We start from the raw sequence: 15,596 nt of genomic DNA on the forward strand, positions 1-15,596 counted from the left end.
ATCAGACAGATAAGTTTATTTATGCTGTCGTATGCCTGCCTGAAGTCAACAAAGCCCATGTGGACATCTTTACAAATTCATAAAATTTTTCCATTATTTGCCTGATTGTGAAAATATGGTCAGAAGTGGACTTTCCTCTTAAAAAACTGCTTTGATAGCCTCTAATTATGTCTCTATAGTAAACTTCCAATCTTCGTAATAATGCCAGGGATAGTATTTTGTAACAGGAGACTAATAGGGCAATTTCTCTGTAATTACTTGTATCCATAGAATCACTCCTCTCTAATATGGGTCAGATGATGGCTGTTGTCTAATCTTTAGGTATTTGGTTGGTGGTCCATATTTCTTTTAGTAGTCCGTACATTTTGATCACAAGTTGTTGAGTACCGATCTTTATCAGTTTACAATTAATATTATTCTCGCCTGGGGCTTTATTGTTTTTCAAAATCCCGATTAGATCCTCAACCTCTTCACGGTTTAGTTTTTCGAGGAGAGGTTGTGCCGTATAATATATCACACTTTCACTTTCCTCCATATCTTCGTGATCAATATTTAGGATATTCTCAAAATGCTTTTGAGACTTTTGAATGATGCCCTCTTCATTTATAATCGAGTTTCTATCATGATCCTTGACTATACGGGTTTCAACTTTAAAATCTTCCTTTATCGATCTGCATTTTTTAATAATCTTGGGTTGAGCCTATGTTCTTCTATTTTTTGGATAAGTTCTATTCCGCTGATCTTTTTTCCTGTCTCAATATTTTACTTGCTATTTTTTTAATAAATTCTTCTATATTATTAAGAGATGGGTCTTATATTATTTTTATTCTTTCTTCTGTACGTCTTTCTATAGCTTCCATGCACCGATCATTAAACCATGAGTAATTACTGTTAGATGTGTTTTCTTTTTTAAAAATTTTAGTTGATTTATTAAATAAGTTTTTAACTATGTTTCGTCTTTCATCAAGGCTTTTCTCTGAATTTTGAGATCTTTTCGTAAGTTCGTCATTTAGATTACCTCGGTATATTTTGACTCTCTCTTGATTCTTAGTTTTCTCTATTTCCAGACGTGTTTTACCCTTTAATTTTTTTCTGGTTCCAACTGTTAGCCAGTTTGACTTTAAATGATGCTATGACCAGATAATGGTATGTGTTTCATTCTGCTCCTCTATAGCTTCTGACTTGTCTAACACTAGTTCTGTATCTTTTATCTATAAGTATATGGTCAATCTGATTTTTCGTTATTCCGTCTGGAGATACCTAAGTTTGTTTGTAAATTTCTTTACGTTGAAACTGGTTACTACTTATTACTAATCCTTTGGTTGAGGCGAAGTATATTAATCTCAATCCATTATCATTGCTTTCACTGTGCATACTATGCTTTCCTATATTATGTCTAAACGAGTTTTAACTCCTTACTTGGTCATTTTGATCTTATTATTTTGGCCAAATTTGTTATTATTTCATAAATAATAACCATTAAAAAGAGTCATCAAAAAGTAATCCGGGATCTAACACAATAGATATGTATATGATTATGTAACTTTTGAGAGCTCCTAATAAATTATTAAAAAAGATCCAACAGTAACATTAATATTTAAAGATTAGCTTTTCATCATTTTTATTATGTAATTTATTTAACAAAAATTAATCATTCCCTACACTATACTAAATCTACTAAAACAATTTGGGGACTTAAATTCAATAGGTTCTATGTGAAAATATGTTATTTTTCAGGAGAGCAAATTCAAATATGTTCGAATATTTTTCATCTATAAATTATTCGTTTTAAATGTACAAATAGTAAATTTTAAATTAAACCAGAATTTATATCAGTAGTTAATTAAGATGAAACTTGGTAATCAAAAATAATATTAAAAAACTACAGTTGGAACTGGATAATTCTGTAGAATCTTTAAGCACAAAAACTGAAAATAAAATATAAGCTATAAAAAAGTATATTATCATAAAGAACAATTAGTTTATAATAAGGTAGTTTTTAACTTAAGATAGAAGCTTTTTGTTTAAAAATTAAGAATATTAAATATAGTGATCTCTAAGGTTTTCCATAGTGATATTTTGAAGTTATATAAAACTTATTTACTGAATAAATTATTTGATTTTTAACGTGTTGAACTTTTTATTAGCTAGACAAATGTATAGCCTAAATAGCAAAAAAAGTGATTTTTACAGTACACTCACATAGAAAATTTTAAATTTACACCCGCAAATAATGTTTTGTATCCTATTACTAAATATACAGAATCTAAACAAAAGTTTATTTATATATATATTTTTAACTAGCTTTTTTATACGTTTTAATTTTAATTTTTATTCTTTCCCTTTTTAATATTTTGTATCCATCTTTTGTATCCATCATTTAAATTTGGTTATTGCTTAGTTGTGTATTCTTTAACACTGAAAGTACCGAATAACACATTTTTAATGCCTGAAAATTTATATAATTAAATAAATATAATAAAAGATTTTTTAGCGATTTTTATAACATACAGCTAAAAACATAGTTAAATCGACGATTTTATATTTAGATATTTTCATTTTTGATTGATGAGAATTATTCATTATCATAGTTAGTAAAACAAGCTTTTTACTTTCTAAGTTCATTTCTGTCCATTTCGAGTTATAAACTCCAAATACCATTGAATCTTTCTAAAAAAAGTCAAATGATTTATTATTTAGTGACTTTTATCTTATATCATCCATTCTTAAAAATTACTAAGTTTGCCAGAAGCTACGTAAGTTTTCTTTATTAGTGTGCATTAAGTTTTGCGAAATACACAGAAACATATTATTCTTCTCCTACAAAAATTTCAATTTCACGATAGATTACATTATAGAAAATTGCCTTTTAACCAATGATTGTTATTTTTAATAATTCACATCTTATATTATCAACGTAAGATATAAAAACTTCACGGCATAGTCGGGACAAGTATAGATGATATATAATAGTGATTACAATCATTATTATAAGACGTTTCGATGAATATCTGTAGATAGTATTTAATTCTAAGAAATTGGTACATAATTACAAAAACAAGCATCAACTCCTATTTTCTTATTTATCAAGAGTTTTATGATTTATAAATGTAATATATAAATAAATATTTAATATAACTATGAAATATAGTATAAAATTGTTATTTAATAATTTAGTACTATACTTTTTACGAAAACATTGTAAAAAATTATAAAGTAGTTATTACTTTTATAGCAAACGTGTATAAAAATGGAAAGGTTAAATGTAATACTTTATAAAACAAAATTTATTTTACTTATGAATAAATTTAGTGGTCTACAAAGAATTGACATTAGAGATCCAAAATATACTTTTCTAGACCCATCTTTGCGCCAATTTCAAATTTGCAATTGGGTTTTTTCTATAGCCACTTTTTTAAGATTATTATTAATTAGTAAAAAACGAGTATTAAGACATATAAAAAAAAAAATACAAAATAAATCATTTTGACGGGCCATCATATTATTCATATTAAATTTATTATGATTAGTATGATGCGACCCCTCGTCACACGATGCCCCGCGACTCGTGCCACCTTTATTAGCCGTCGTCCTACTATGAGTATTTGACTGACCAACACCGCGTGCTATACGCCACGGAGCAAAGTCCAGCAAGTGCCGCAAGCCCAATGACGTCCTACGCAAATGATACGTTAAGTCTTCTTCCCGTTGTCAAAGTGACAACGTCGAGGATGTAGGCCACTGGCTTCGGACGTGCCACACGACCTGACTCGGTGAACCGATCCGCACCCGCATACTGTCACCATCAACGCTGCTAACCTTTTAACGCCCGAGGATCATATCGGACACCACGTCGCCTACGCCAGCGAAAGTGTCGCGATATTAGAAGATTATTATTAATTGTGTTCGTCTTTTTAGTTTGTTCGTTTTAAAATGATCTGTTGTTGCTTATTAATAAACAGCCCACTGTTCTCTACTCTCAAAACCAGTATCAACCACATTAATGCGACGTAAGTCGTGTCAAGTGTATTATAATAATATATATATATTTTTTATTTAAAGTTTTTCAAAAAAATGTTTTCAAGATATTCAAATAGAAACAGAAGAAGAGTAAGAAAAGACTAAATCGAAAAGTGTTCAATATTCTTTAATATTAGATAAACTGCGTATTCAAGTATATAAAAAGGCTTTTAACACCGTTCATTATATTTCTTATAAAACAATGAGACGGGTGGCTAATTTGTTAGAGCATAGTATGGATCCAGTTGCTATAAGAGGCATAACTAATGCTATGCCACTTGAATAGTGTCGAAAAAATACACGAAAATATATTAAATTTTCCAAACAGAAGATATTCCTTACATAGCATAAGGGATAAAATATCTTGATTCTAGAGTAAATGTTAAAACTATACACAAATTTTTTGTTGACAAATATCCATAACTAGAAGGGAACATAAAATATCAATATAATTAGGAGTATTTTAAAAATAATTTTTTGCTGAGTTTTGGTGCTCCAGCCAAAGATAGTTGTTCAAAATGTAAAGAATTTAACACAAAAGTTATGAACAAAGATTTGAATGATTTTGCAAAAAAAGTAGCTACCGCAGAATTACTATTTCATAAAAATAGGAACAAAACATTTTATAATACTATCAAAAAGCGACAGAAATATATCATAAAAACAATTATTAGGCCTCTACTTTGACTTTATGGCTGTAGTAGATTTAACTAAAATACCGATAGAATAATTATACTAGTCAATTATCTGTGGATACTTTTAGTACTTATAATTTAAACATAAATCATTTATTTCGTTATATTTATCATGAAGCAACAGTAAGTAACACAACAAATGGTGCTCTTTTGCTCAAATGCTCTTTTTTGGTATTCTACATCAATAAATTTATTGGTGATGATGTTGAGGAATTGCATTTATTTTGTGACAATTGTGCAGCGTAAAATATAAACCACGGATCACTCAGGATAATAACACTAGTTTACAATAAAATTGACCTATGACTTATGATAGTCATTTTTTATGTAAAATCGTCCATTGAGTCCGAAAATGAAGTCTAAAATACAAAAAGTAGAACAGTTTTTGAGTTATTGCGAAATTAGCGTTTTTCGTGTACCGCGAAAAAACGTTTTCATTATATTCTAAATATCTTTAATTGCATTCAACCGATTTTCATTTTTTTTACATAAAATTAAACAATATTAAATTACCTATAACTTTTATCTTAAACAATTTTTTATTTGACTTTTTTGTCGTTTGCTATCTACGAATTTACCACTGAATTTTTATCGTTTTTTTCAAAATATCAGAAAAAATTCAGAGTTTTACGTAAAATACACCAATAAAAAATAAATTTATCAACAATCATTTTAATAGACGTTATACTCTAATACATAACAAAGTAAATGATATATTATTTTGTAAAATTGATAAAAAAAATGAAGTAGTTATGCGCGATTGAAAAATAAAACAAATTTTCTAATATCAAAGTTTTTTAATTCGATGCTTTTATTTTGTAAAATATAGACAAATTACTCACAATATTACTTTTCAAAACAAAATTTTGATTTTTTAAATAACCTAAGGTTATTTCCTTCAAAATAAAATTTAGAATTACGAACAAAAAAACTTCGCCTTGGCCTCACTGCTCATCACTAATTGGTAGCACTGTACCTTTTGTCATTTGAAATAAAACGGATAAATTTATTTTGGTCATAGAAGCGTTCTATATTCTATTAATATATTCATTTTTTCTATGATATTTAAATAATTCATATAACAAGTTTAAAACTAATGCCAGTCTTACAGTCGCCATGATTACTTGATTCGGGCGATTCACTATATTCTTATATAGTCAAGCAGAATTAGCAATCAAGAAGCGTATCGTTTTTACTTTAATATTTCTCCAGAGAACTTAAGTGAATCGTGGACGCCAAATGTCTTTTGTAACACGTGCAAAACTGGATTAACAATGTGGATGACTGCGCAAAGCAAAAAAAAAANACTGTACCTTTTGTCATTTGAAATAAAACGGATAAATTTATTTTGGTCATAGAAGCGTTCTATATTCTATTAATATATTCATTTTTTCTATGATATTTAAATAATTCCTATGTGCCTATGTGTCACGATGTTGATTGCTACTTCTTCTGGACNCATTCGCTTTAGACGATACTTATCATTTGATGTACCAACAATTTGGCGACAGCCTATGTGTCACGATGTTGATTGCTACTTCTTCTGGACTATATAAGAATATAGTGAATAGCCCGAATCAAGTAATCATGCCGACTGTAAGACTGACATTAGTTCTAAACTTGAAAATATTCCGAAGCTTTTTATCCAAACTGACTGAATTTAATGATTTAATAAGAAATTTGAAACTCTCAATGGAAAAATCAGAGTTATTGGTGTCAAGATTGCAAGAACGAAATTTATTAAAATCACAAGTAAAAGTTACATTTTACAGAAGTCGTCAGAAATATTATGCTCAATATTATATAAAAATAAACAATATTTGTTACTATAACGAGATTTATGGTTTGTTTAAAGAATTTGGAGAGCCATATGATCCAACAGAATGGCGTTTGTTTATTGATAGCAATAAATAATATTAAAGATATATTAAAGTAAAAACGATACGCAGATTGCAATGTACTAGTAAAATTCGGCGGTGTAACAAAAATATATTCGCCTCACGCATAACAAAATTTATTGGGGTTATTCTTACACTTATATTGACGTTTATTCGAACTCATTTTTATCTTTATTAAGAATAAACGTAAAATAGTTATATGAATTATTTAAATATCATAGAAAAAATGAATATATTAATAGAATATAGAACGCTTCTATGACCAAAATAAATTTATCCGTTTTATTTCAAATGACAAAAGGTACAGTGCTACTGTAACAAGCAGCCCCTTAATAATAAAGGGGAATGGCCTATTACTGTGCGGTGGTGTTGTTTATTTTGTTGAAATCAAAATGCGGAAATAAGAGGGGATAATAAATAGGTACACCTGCTTATGATTGTATAAATTATGAATTATATATTACAATTCTGCAAATGAAATTCTTAAAAGTAAAGAGAAAGGGGGGGTAACTTACATATTATACTGACCGACAAAGCGGCCATGAACAAAATAGATAATATACAAAATAAATAAGACAAACAATTAAACACTTAGCTGTATAAGTTAAGATGGTAATTAATGGTGGTGAGTGTGGACTGTATGTGAGCGTTGATGACGACGTGAACGATACCACTAACTCGTAATATGCGAGAAGGATTATTTTACACGGATATACAGTACAAAACATGTAAGACGCAACCGTATGAGCATAAACAATAAAGATATGGCGAACTATGGCCGATCAATAGCACAAACACGCGTAGGCGTTTGCTGTGAATACGAGAGAAGATAACGCACTACTTAATTGTTGAGGAACGACTATTAGATCGTAGTCGCGAGAACGAGTGTACTGTTTACGTACCAAAGAGGATGTGTCGCTCGCTGAGAAAGTAACGATGACCGGACGGATCATTAACACGTTCGAACCGGTCATACACGAGTGCAACACTCTACCCAACAGCTACCAATTAGTGATGAGCAGTGAGGCCAAGGCGAAGTTTTTTTGTTCGTAATTCTAAATTTTATTTTGAAGGAAATAACCTTAGGTTATTTAAAAAATCAAAATTTTGTTTTGAAAAGTAATATTGTGAGTAATTTGTCTATATTTTACAAAATAAAAGCATCGAATTAAAAAACTTTGATATTAGAAAATTTGTTTTATTTTTCAATCGCGCATAACTACTTCATTTTTTTTATCAATTTTACAAAATAATATATCATTTACTTTGTTATGTATTAGAGTATAACGTCTATTAAAATGATTGTTGATAAATTTATTTTTTATTGGTGTATTTTACGTAAAACTCTGAATTTTTTCTGATATTTTGAAAAAAACGATAAAAATTCAGTGGTAAATTCGTAGATAGCAAACGACAAAAAAGTCAAATAAAAAATTGTTTAAGATAAAAGTTATAGGTAATTTAATATTGTTTAATTTTATGTAAAAAAAATGAAAATCGGTTGAATGCAATTAAAGATATTTAGAATATAATGAAAACGTTTTTTCGCGGTACACGAAAAACGCTAATTTCGCAATAACTCAAAAACTGTTCTACTTTTTGTATTTTAGACTTCATTTTCGGACTCAATGGACGATTTTACATAAAAAATGACTATCATAAGTCATAGGTCAGACAATTTTTTTTTATTTGTAAACTAGTGTAATTATTATGGCTCTTGTTGAGATGAAAAAATTCAAAAAATTTAAAGTGTTTTTTCACATGAAGTACATTTGTTTTTGACATGTAATCGAGACTTTGCAATAAAAAAACGCAACTTAACTAAGTAGATCAACTATAAACTCTAAATGAATATGTAGAATTTATATTAAACATTTATATTAAATATTTATATTATATCAAGAAACCTAGACATTTTTTCAATGTTTTTAGTTGACAAAAATTAATTATAATTTTAAATTATCAAAAATGGTTTCCTCAATTTTACATTAAAAATACAAATGCAACAGAATGTATAAGTTGCAACAAAACAAAGAATCAGCGTAATAAAACTAAACAATTTTCAATTTCTAAGTATCATTATTTTGAATGTGTATCGGACGGAATCACTGTAATAAGTGAGTATATAGATAAAATAAGTATCATACCATTTTAAAATAAGAAAAAAACGCAATGCCTATAAAGTAACCACATACTCTAACATAAAAGTTAAGTTTACCAATCCTTTAAAAGGAAATGAAAGATCTGAAGCAACTAACAAAATATATTCCTAAAACAGCTTTACAATCATTTTGAAACATAATGTTTTTGTTACAAACTGAGACAGTTTAAGCAAAACAAAATAGAACATAATAATAATAAAGTCTTAAATAAGTTCTTATAATTACATTTGTAATTTAAAATGTAATAATTTGGGTAAAAAAACCTCAACCTCAAACTTCAACAAAATAATATTTTATTTACAATAAATAAGATAATTTATTTATATATTGTTTGATATAATAGTTTAAATAGACAAATAGCTTTGACTCAATAATGTATCATTAAGTTTAAAACAGCTTTGCTAAAAATAAATTAGGTAATATTTTTAAATAATTTTAATAACAATAAACAGAAAAATGTATACCTATATTTTTGACAGTAAACATAGTGGATCAACCAACCAATTATTACGACTTCGCAAATTTAACATATATGTATATTAGGGTGGCTTTTATTTTATAAAATTTCATTGATCGATCTCCGTACCCACCAATTTTTTTCATTGTTATATGTAAGCCATTTGGATAAAATTTGGTTTTGATAACTTACCCCCTTGAGGTGCTGAATCGGGGTTGAAAACTTATTTCAAAGGGTAATTTTCCGTTTTTCTAAAACTAATACACTTAGCGTAAAAATGTATAGAATATAAATTATAGATTTAAATATTTTCTTCAAAAAAAGTCTTTACAAAAATTTTCTAAAATTATTTTTACTTGCTCAAAAAAATAAAATAATAAAAGAAAAAAATTTGCTAAACTTCACTTTATGATCGTAAATCATTCTAAACTTTTGAAATAATCACTTTACAACAAATTATTTCGTATAAAAAATATGTAAAATTATATTTTCTAAAATATTGATCTTATGTAACATTATAGTCAGATTTATAGTTGTGCTATAATTGCGAAATGTATATATATATATATACAGGATGATTTTTTTATCATAACCCACTCAATTACTTACAGAATAATAATAATTTAAAATTTTTTTTTATTATTATCTTTAGTTACACATTATTCTTGAATTATTAACTATGTAATACTTTTTAAGTTCATCCCTTATGCCTAGTAAGGGTGTCAACTTTGTTTTTTTAAATGGTAACACATATTTTTAATTTAATAAAATGTTTGAGTTTTTAATTCAATAATAAATGGCATTTGAATTTTTAATAAAACTTAATTTGTTTATTAGATATAAACATTTAAAGTTTCAAATTTTTGAGTTAATATATAGGTATAATACACAAGGGATTACAAATACAGGTAGCTAATTGGTTTTTTATGATATTGCTATTACAGTCACGGATTGTTTATTATCAATTATGACTATCAATAGATATACTTTTTGTATTGTCAATTAGTGTATTTATAAACTCACAACAATGTAGCTTACTATCATTGATAATAACAATGCTGTGTACCTGCTAATATCGATGTCATAAAAAATACATTAGCTACCTGTATTTGTAAACCCTTGTGTATTATACCTATATATTAACTCAAAAATTTGAAACTTGAAATGTTTATATCTAATAAACAAATTAAGTTTCATTAAAAATTCAAATGCCATATACTTGGTTATTTAGGTGGCATCGACCAAAAATTACAAGAGAAAGAATAGAGATCTAAAAAGCGTAAGATTAGGGAAACAGAAAGGCTTAGTGAATACCAAGTAGCCGGTTCATCTACTTCATATTCTACGCAAAGTATACCTTATTTATCAGATGATATAATTATAAGTTCTTCTTCATCTATAGAATCTGGGAATGAAAAATCTTTTAATGTTTTAGCAAAACAGAATAAAAGGGGTCAAACAAATATCATTACACCGAAACTCGTAGCTGCTTTAGATCGATGTAAAATAAGCGCACGAGACGCAGTTTACATTATTCAAGCAACAGTTGAAGCTTTAGATCATGACGTCGATTCTCTTATTATAAATAAGTCTTCAATACATAGATGCCGTGATGCTATACGAATTGAACGGGATAATTTAATAAAAAAAAATTTTCAAAGTTGTCCTCCTATGTATATCACTGTGCATTGGGATGGAAAGATTTTACCAACTTTAAATGTAAGAGACTCGGGCATTGATAGGTTACCAATTGTGATAACTAGTAAAAATCTAGATTTATTAATTGGTATACTGAAACTGAAAAATTCGACGTGGTATGAACAAGCTAATGCTGTTTATTGTGCGTTAGACGATTGGGGCTTATTAAAGATTGTCCAAGCTCTATGCTGCAATACCACCGTATCTAATATGGGACGTTTAAAGAGTTCGTGTATTTTACTAGAGCAAAAATTAGAGAAAGATCTATTGTATTTACCTTGTCGCCACCATATATATGAACTGATTTTACGCGGTGTTTTCGAAACAAAACTTCCTCAGGTAACATTAAGCCCTGATATTCCCATATTTAAAATCTTTCAAAAAATTGGAATAATATTGATGTTTCTAATACGATCTATGGAATAGATGACATCGAATGTTGCTCTGCACTTAAAAATTATCGAAATGATATTCTCCAGTTTTCTAGGGAAATGTTGCGAATCGGATGTTTTAGAGATGATTATAAAGAATTTCTCGAGCTATCTATAATTTTTTTAAATGGTGACTCAGATAAAAAAATTAAAATACACCCTCCTGGAGCCATGCACCAAGTTTGTTGGATGAGTAGAGCAATATATTGCTTAAAGATTTATTTATACCGAAAACAGTATTTACTAAAATCCTTTGAAATAAATGCTATTCGAGATATATGTATTTTTATTATTCGATTTTATTTAAAAGCCTGGTTTAACTGTACTAAACCGTCCAAAGCTCCGAATAACGACTTAAACTTTATTAAAGAATTGAAGTTATATGAAAAAGAACAACCGTTAATTGCGAAAGCAGCGTTAAACAAAATTTGTAATCATTTATGGTACTTAACAAAGGAAACAGCAGCTCTAACATTTTTTGACGATTCCATTTCAACCAAAATAAAAAAATTAATGGTTGTATCCCTTTATAATGAGTCAATAATAAACCCTAGCAAACGTTAAAACTTTCATCGAGTGATATAGACAAATTATTTTCAGGTATAATAATTTTTGATATCTTTATTTTTTGATGACTATTGAGTGATTGATTTTTTTTTTTTAGAAAAAACTGTAGCTTCTTTTTTGTCAAAAAGCAGTATGAAATTTTTTAAATTTGGATCCAAGTAATTTGAATATTGATGATTTTTATTTACACGGAAAAGTAATTGTATATTCACTTAAAGTAGTAAATGACTCTGTAGAGAGAGCGGTTAAGCTAATGGAAGATGTTCATGGAAGTTTAACTGTAAACGACGAAAAAGCAGAGTTACTTTTACGCTGTGTCCAAGAGCAGAGAAAATTATATCCTAATTGCAACAAAGAAACATTAAAACATAGTTTTTAATGTATATTTTTGTTATAATATGTGAATTATTTTGAATTTAACATTGCATTTTATGTAGTAATTTTTTTGTTATTTATACAATAATATTGAGTAGTAAGTATAATTATGCGTTTAAGTCAAACAAATACATAAATTTACAATATAAATCTGGATGCCTCACTTTAAGTACCTCATCTCTTCCATATCACGCTGGTCTAATCTTCTACGTTCTATTGCAGGTACCTGGTGGGGCTCCCACCCCTCCTCACTCTTACTTATTTTTAAGGCTCTTATTCGGTCTAAAGTTGACTATGGTTCCTTTTTATACGCCTCGGCTTCCACTGTTCATCGTAAAAAAATCAATTCTCTACTCGCTGCTTGTTTACGCACAATTATAGGTGCAGTTTACTCTACCCCTAATATGAGTTTAGAAGTAGAATGTGTATGCCCTCCAATTGAAATTCGATCTCGTTACTTAGCCTATAAATTCCTTTTAAAACAGATATCCAGTCCTGCCAAGTTAATATTTCATTGTTTTCATTCACTAAGCTCACTTTGGCGATATGTACCCAAAACTCTTCCTCTACTTGCCTCAATTTCTACTACCTTGATTCCCTACCTTAATTCTATAATTACCTCAATCAATCGCCTACCTATATATGACATTCCATTTCATGCACTTACTCATTTTCCAAAAATTCACTTTAACCATCTATTTCTTTCTTATAGCAAGCCTCAATTACAATCTCTCCCAATTAATTTCGTCAATTATCTTTTTGATGAACTCATTTCCTCTCGTTTTGCTAACTACTGCCTCATATTCACTGACGGCTCAGTTTATACTAATTCCGCCGGTTTTTCCTTTTTTATTCCTAGTCTAAACATTAATTTCTCAGATAATCTCCCTTCAAAAGCTTGTTCATTTACCACCGAATCTTATGCGATATCCTCGGCTCTCGAATTCGTCAAATCACTCAATATAATAAATATTCTGATTGTCTCGGATTCACTGTCAGTTTTGTCATCTCTTTCCTCAGTTCCTTTTAAAAAAAGTAGATCCTTCCTCACAATCAAAATTAAAGCCTTAATTTATAGTCTCTATTTAATGGACATTAATGTTGAATTTTTATGGTGCCCCAGTCATGTCGGAATATCTGGCAATGAGATAGCAGACCATCTAGCCAAACTGACTAACTCCTTCAACCGACCACCTATCCTAAAAATTCCCTCTTCCGATCTCCTTTCCTCTTTTCATCCAACTATTAATAAAGCATGGCAAGATAAATGGTCTAATTTTTCTTTAGCTAACTGACATAAATCTATAGTTCCAACTATCCCTAAACGTCCTTGGTTTTATAACCTCCCTTTGTCCCGTTTCCATATTACCTCTTTTTCCCGTCTTAGATTTGGTCATAATCGGTTACCTAGTCATGCCTTTAACATGTCACTAAACCATTCCCCCTTCTGCCCTAAACACAATGATGAAGTCCCCTGTAATTTTCCTCATTTACTATTTGATTGCCCAGCTTTACAACATAACCGTTCACTCTTGTTCAATTTCCTGTCCTCACTTAATATTTCACCCATTAATAGTTTTAATATCCTTAATACAAAATCCTCCTCAATAATTATATATATAATTTCCTTTAATCATTCAGCTGGCTTCGTTATATAATATTTTTCTGTATGTTAATTTAATATCCTAGGTCTAATTTGTTTTGTTCTTTTTTTTTTTTTTTAGTATTTTGAGTATGTTTAATTTATTAATTTAACGATCTGTTTAACTGTGTTTAATAACAAAAAAATTTTTTTTTCTCTTTTGTATAGTGTTAGTTCTTATTGTATAGTCTTAGTTTCTATAGTATAATTTTATTTTAATCGTTTAGCTATAATAATACTTCTGTATTGAAAGCTAAAAAAAAAAAAAAAAAAACACAATATAAATGAAGTAAATTTAAATTAAGCAATAAAATTCATATATTTAGTAAAAATCGTAATATGATCGAGTTATTTCAGTTATAGCAATAAAACGATCGGTTCAATGAAATTTGTACTTATTACTTTTATTTCGTGAAATTTAATTTTAAACAATTTTTGTATGAAACATTAGGTCGTATCACATATGGTTCGTCATATATGATGAAATATTCGTAAATATGCTAATTTCGGCAATTTTACGAAATATTATGTATTTTGACATTTTTTTAGAAAACTAATGGATTTAAAAGAAAAACTGTAAGGACTTAATTTATACAAAACAATTAGATCTACAATTTAGTTTATATATATATATTTTTTTTTTTGAGAGCGCTAATTTACGAGTTAATTTCTAAAAACTAAAAGAGTACCCATTTCGGCCGATTTTCAACCCCAAGTCGGCACGGGTTAAACTTATCTGATCGGCCTTAAATTTTTTGTAGCCACTTTTTATATGTATACACACAAATTTGGGGGGTGAGCCCGAAGAATTTCCAATATTTTTCAAATAAGGGACACCCTATATGTATACTTACATTTAGTCTCGCATGTTAATCCTATGAAATCACTTTAATGTTATTTTGATTTAAATAATTTTACGTATTTTACTATTTTGTACATAAGTATATAATTTGTCATAAAGTCATTAGTATCAGCTGATAGCAACGAATTACTTTTACTACAAAATTGCAATACACCAATGCAACAAACGGTTTTTACTGGGTGACTTTTAACTTTTATCTCTCATCGTAAACTATTTATGCCTGATACAATAAGTATAGTGTAATATGGATATTTTATCATTTACAATTATATCTTGTGATAGTTTTTTTGAACTTAATATAGAATTCGCTATAGTGCATTGGGATTCTAAAATTTTATTTACAATAGTTGGAAAACAGATATGTGAATTAGAAGTATGGGCATTATTGAATAAAGTTCAAGGTTTTGTATTTGACACAGCAACATCTAACTCTATCTTTATTATTTATCTTTATAGATAAAATGATAGATGAATGATGTATTTAAAACAATACGCAATTACACATACAAATTTTTATATATTTATATTTGTAGACGATGAAATGTAAGGTTAACTTAATGAGTTTATTTATCATTCGAAGAGCAGTGATGTTAATTATTTTTCACACAGCCTTAATAAAAAAAAACTAAAAATAAAAAAATAAAAAAATATGCCTATTGATAAGTCGGAATGTTTAAAAAAATACAGCGAATAGAAAAATGGTAATTATTTTTCCTGCTGCTTGAAGTATTTTTTATAAATATATAATAATACATACGAATAAAAAAACGTGATCTTGTATCATAAATT

General features: G+C 28.2%; 2 protein-coding genes across 4 annotated transcripts in view; one reads left to right on the forward strand and one right to left on the reverse strand.

Annotated features, from left to right (window-relative positions):
• Positions 1–1,998: 1,998 nt before the first annotated feature.
• LOC126896379 (uncharacterized) overlaps positions 1,999–15,596 on the reverse strand; it is a 33,469-nt gene continuing 19,871 nt past the window's right edge. For all 3 annotated transcript variants that reach the window (XM_050669100.1, XM_050669102.1, XM_050669101.1), the window contains exons 6-7: positions 2,512–2,670; positions 1,999–2,449 (exon numbers count right to left, since the gene is read on the reverse strand). In XM_050669100.1, coding sequence (XP_050525057.1) covers positions 2,381–2,449; positions 2,512–2,670 — 228 coding nt within the window. In that variant the 3' untranslated portion in view covers positions 1,999–2,380. The remainder of the gene's footprint in view (positions 2,450–2,511; positions 2,671–15,596) is intronic.
• On the forward strand, positions 12,438–13,927 carry LOC126896384 (uncharacterized). Its single transcript, XM_050669114.1, has one exon. It carries the CDS (start codon positions 12,459–12,461, stop codon positions 13,596–13,598), a length of 1,140 nt encoding a protein of 379 aa, XP_050525071.1. The 5' UTR covers positions 12,438–12,458; the 3' UTR covers positions 13,599–13,927.

Source organism: Daktulosphaira vitifoliae, unplaced genomic scaffold (genome assembly GCF_025091365.1).
Source record: "Daktulosphaira vitifoliae isolate Bord-2020 unplaced genomic scaffold, ASM2509136v1 Scaffold_1, whole genome shotgun sequence".
Taxonomy (NCBI): Eukaryota; Metazoa; Arthropoda; class Insecta; order Hemiptera; family Phylloxeridae; genus Daktulosphaira; species Daktulosphaira vitifoliae.

Bases quoted from the DNA above. Each gene is read 5' to 3' on its own strand.
- LOC126896384 (XM_050669114.1), top strand. From the start codon at position 12,459: ATGCCTCACTTTAAGTACCTCATCTCTTCCATATCACGCTGGTCTAAT.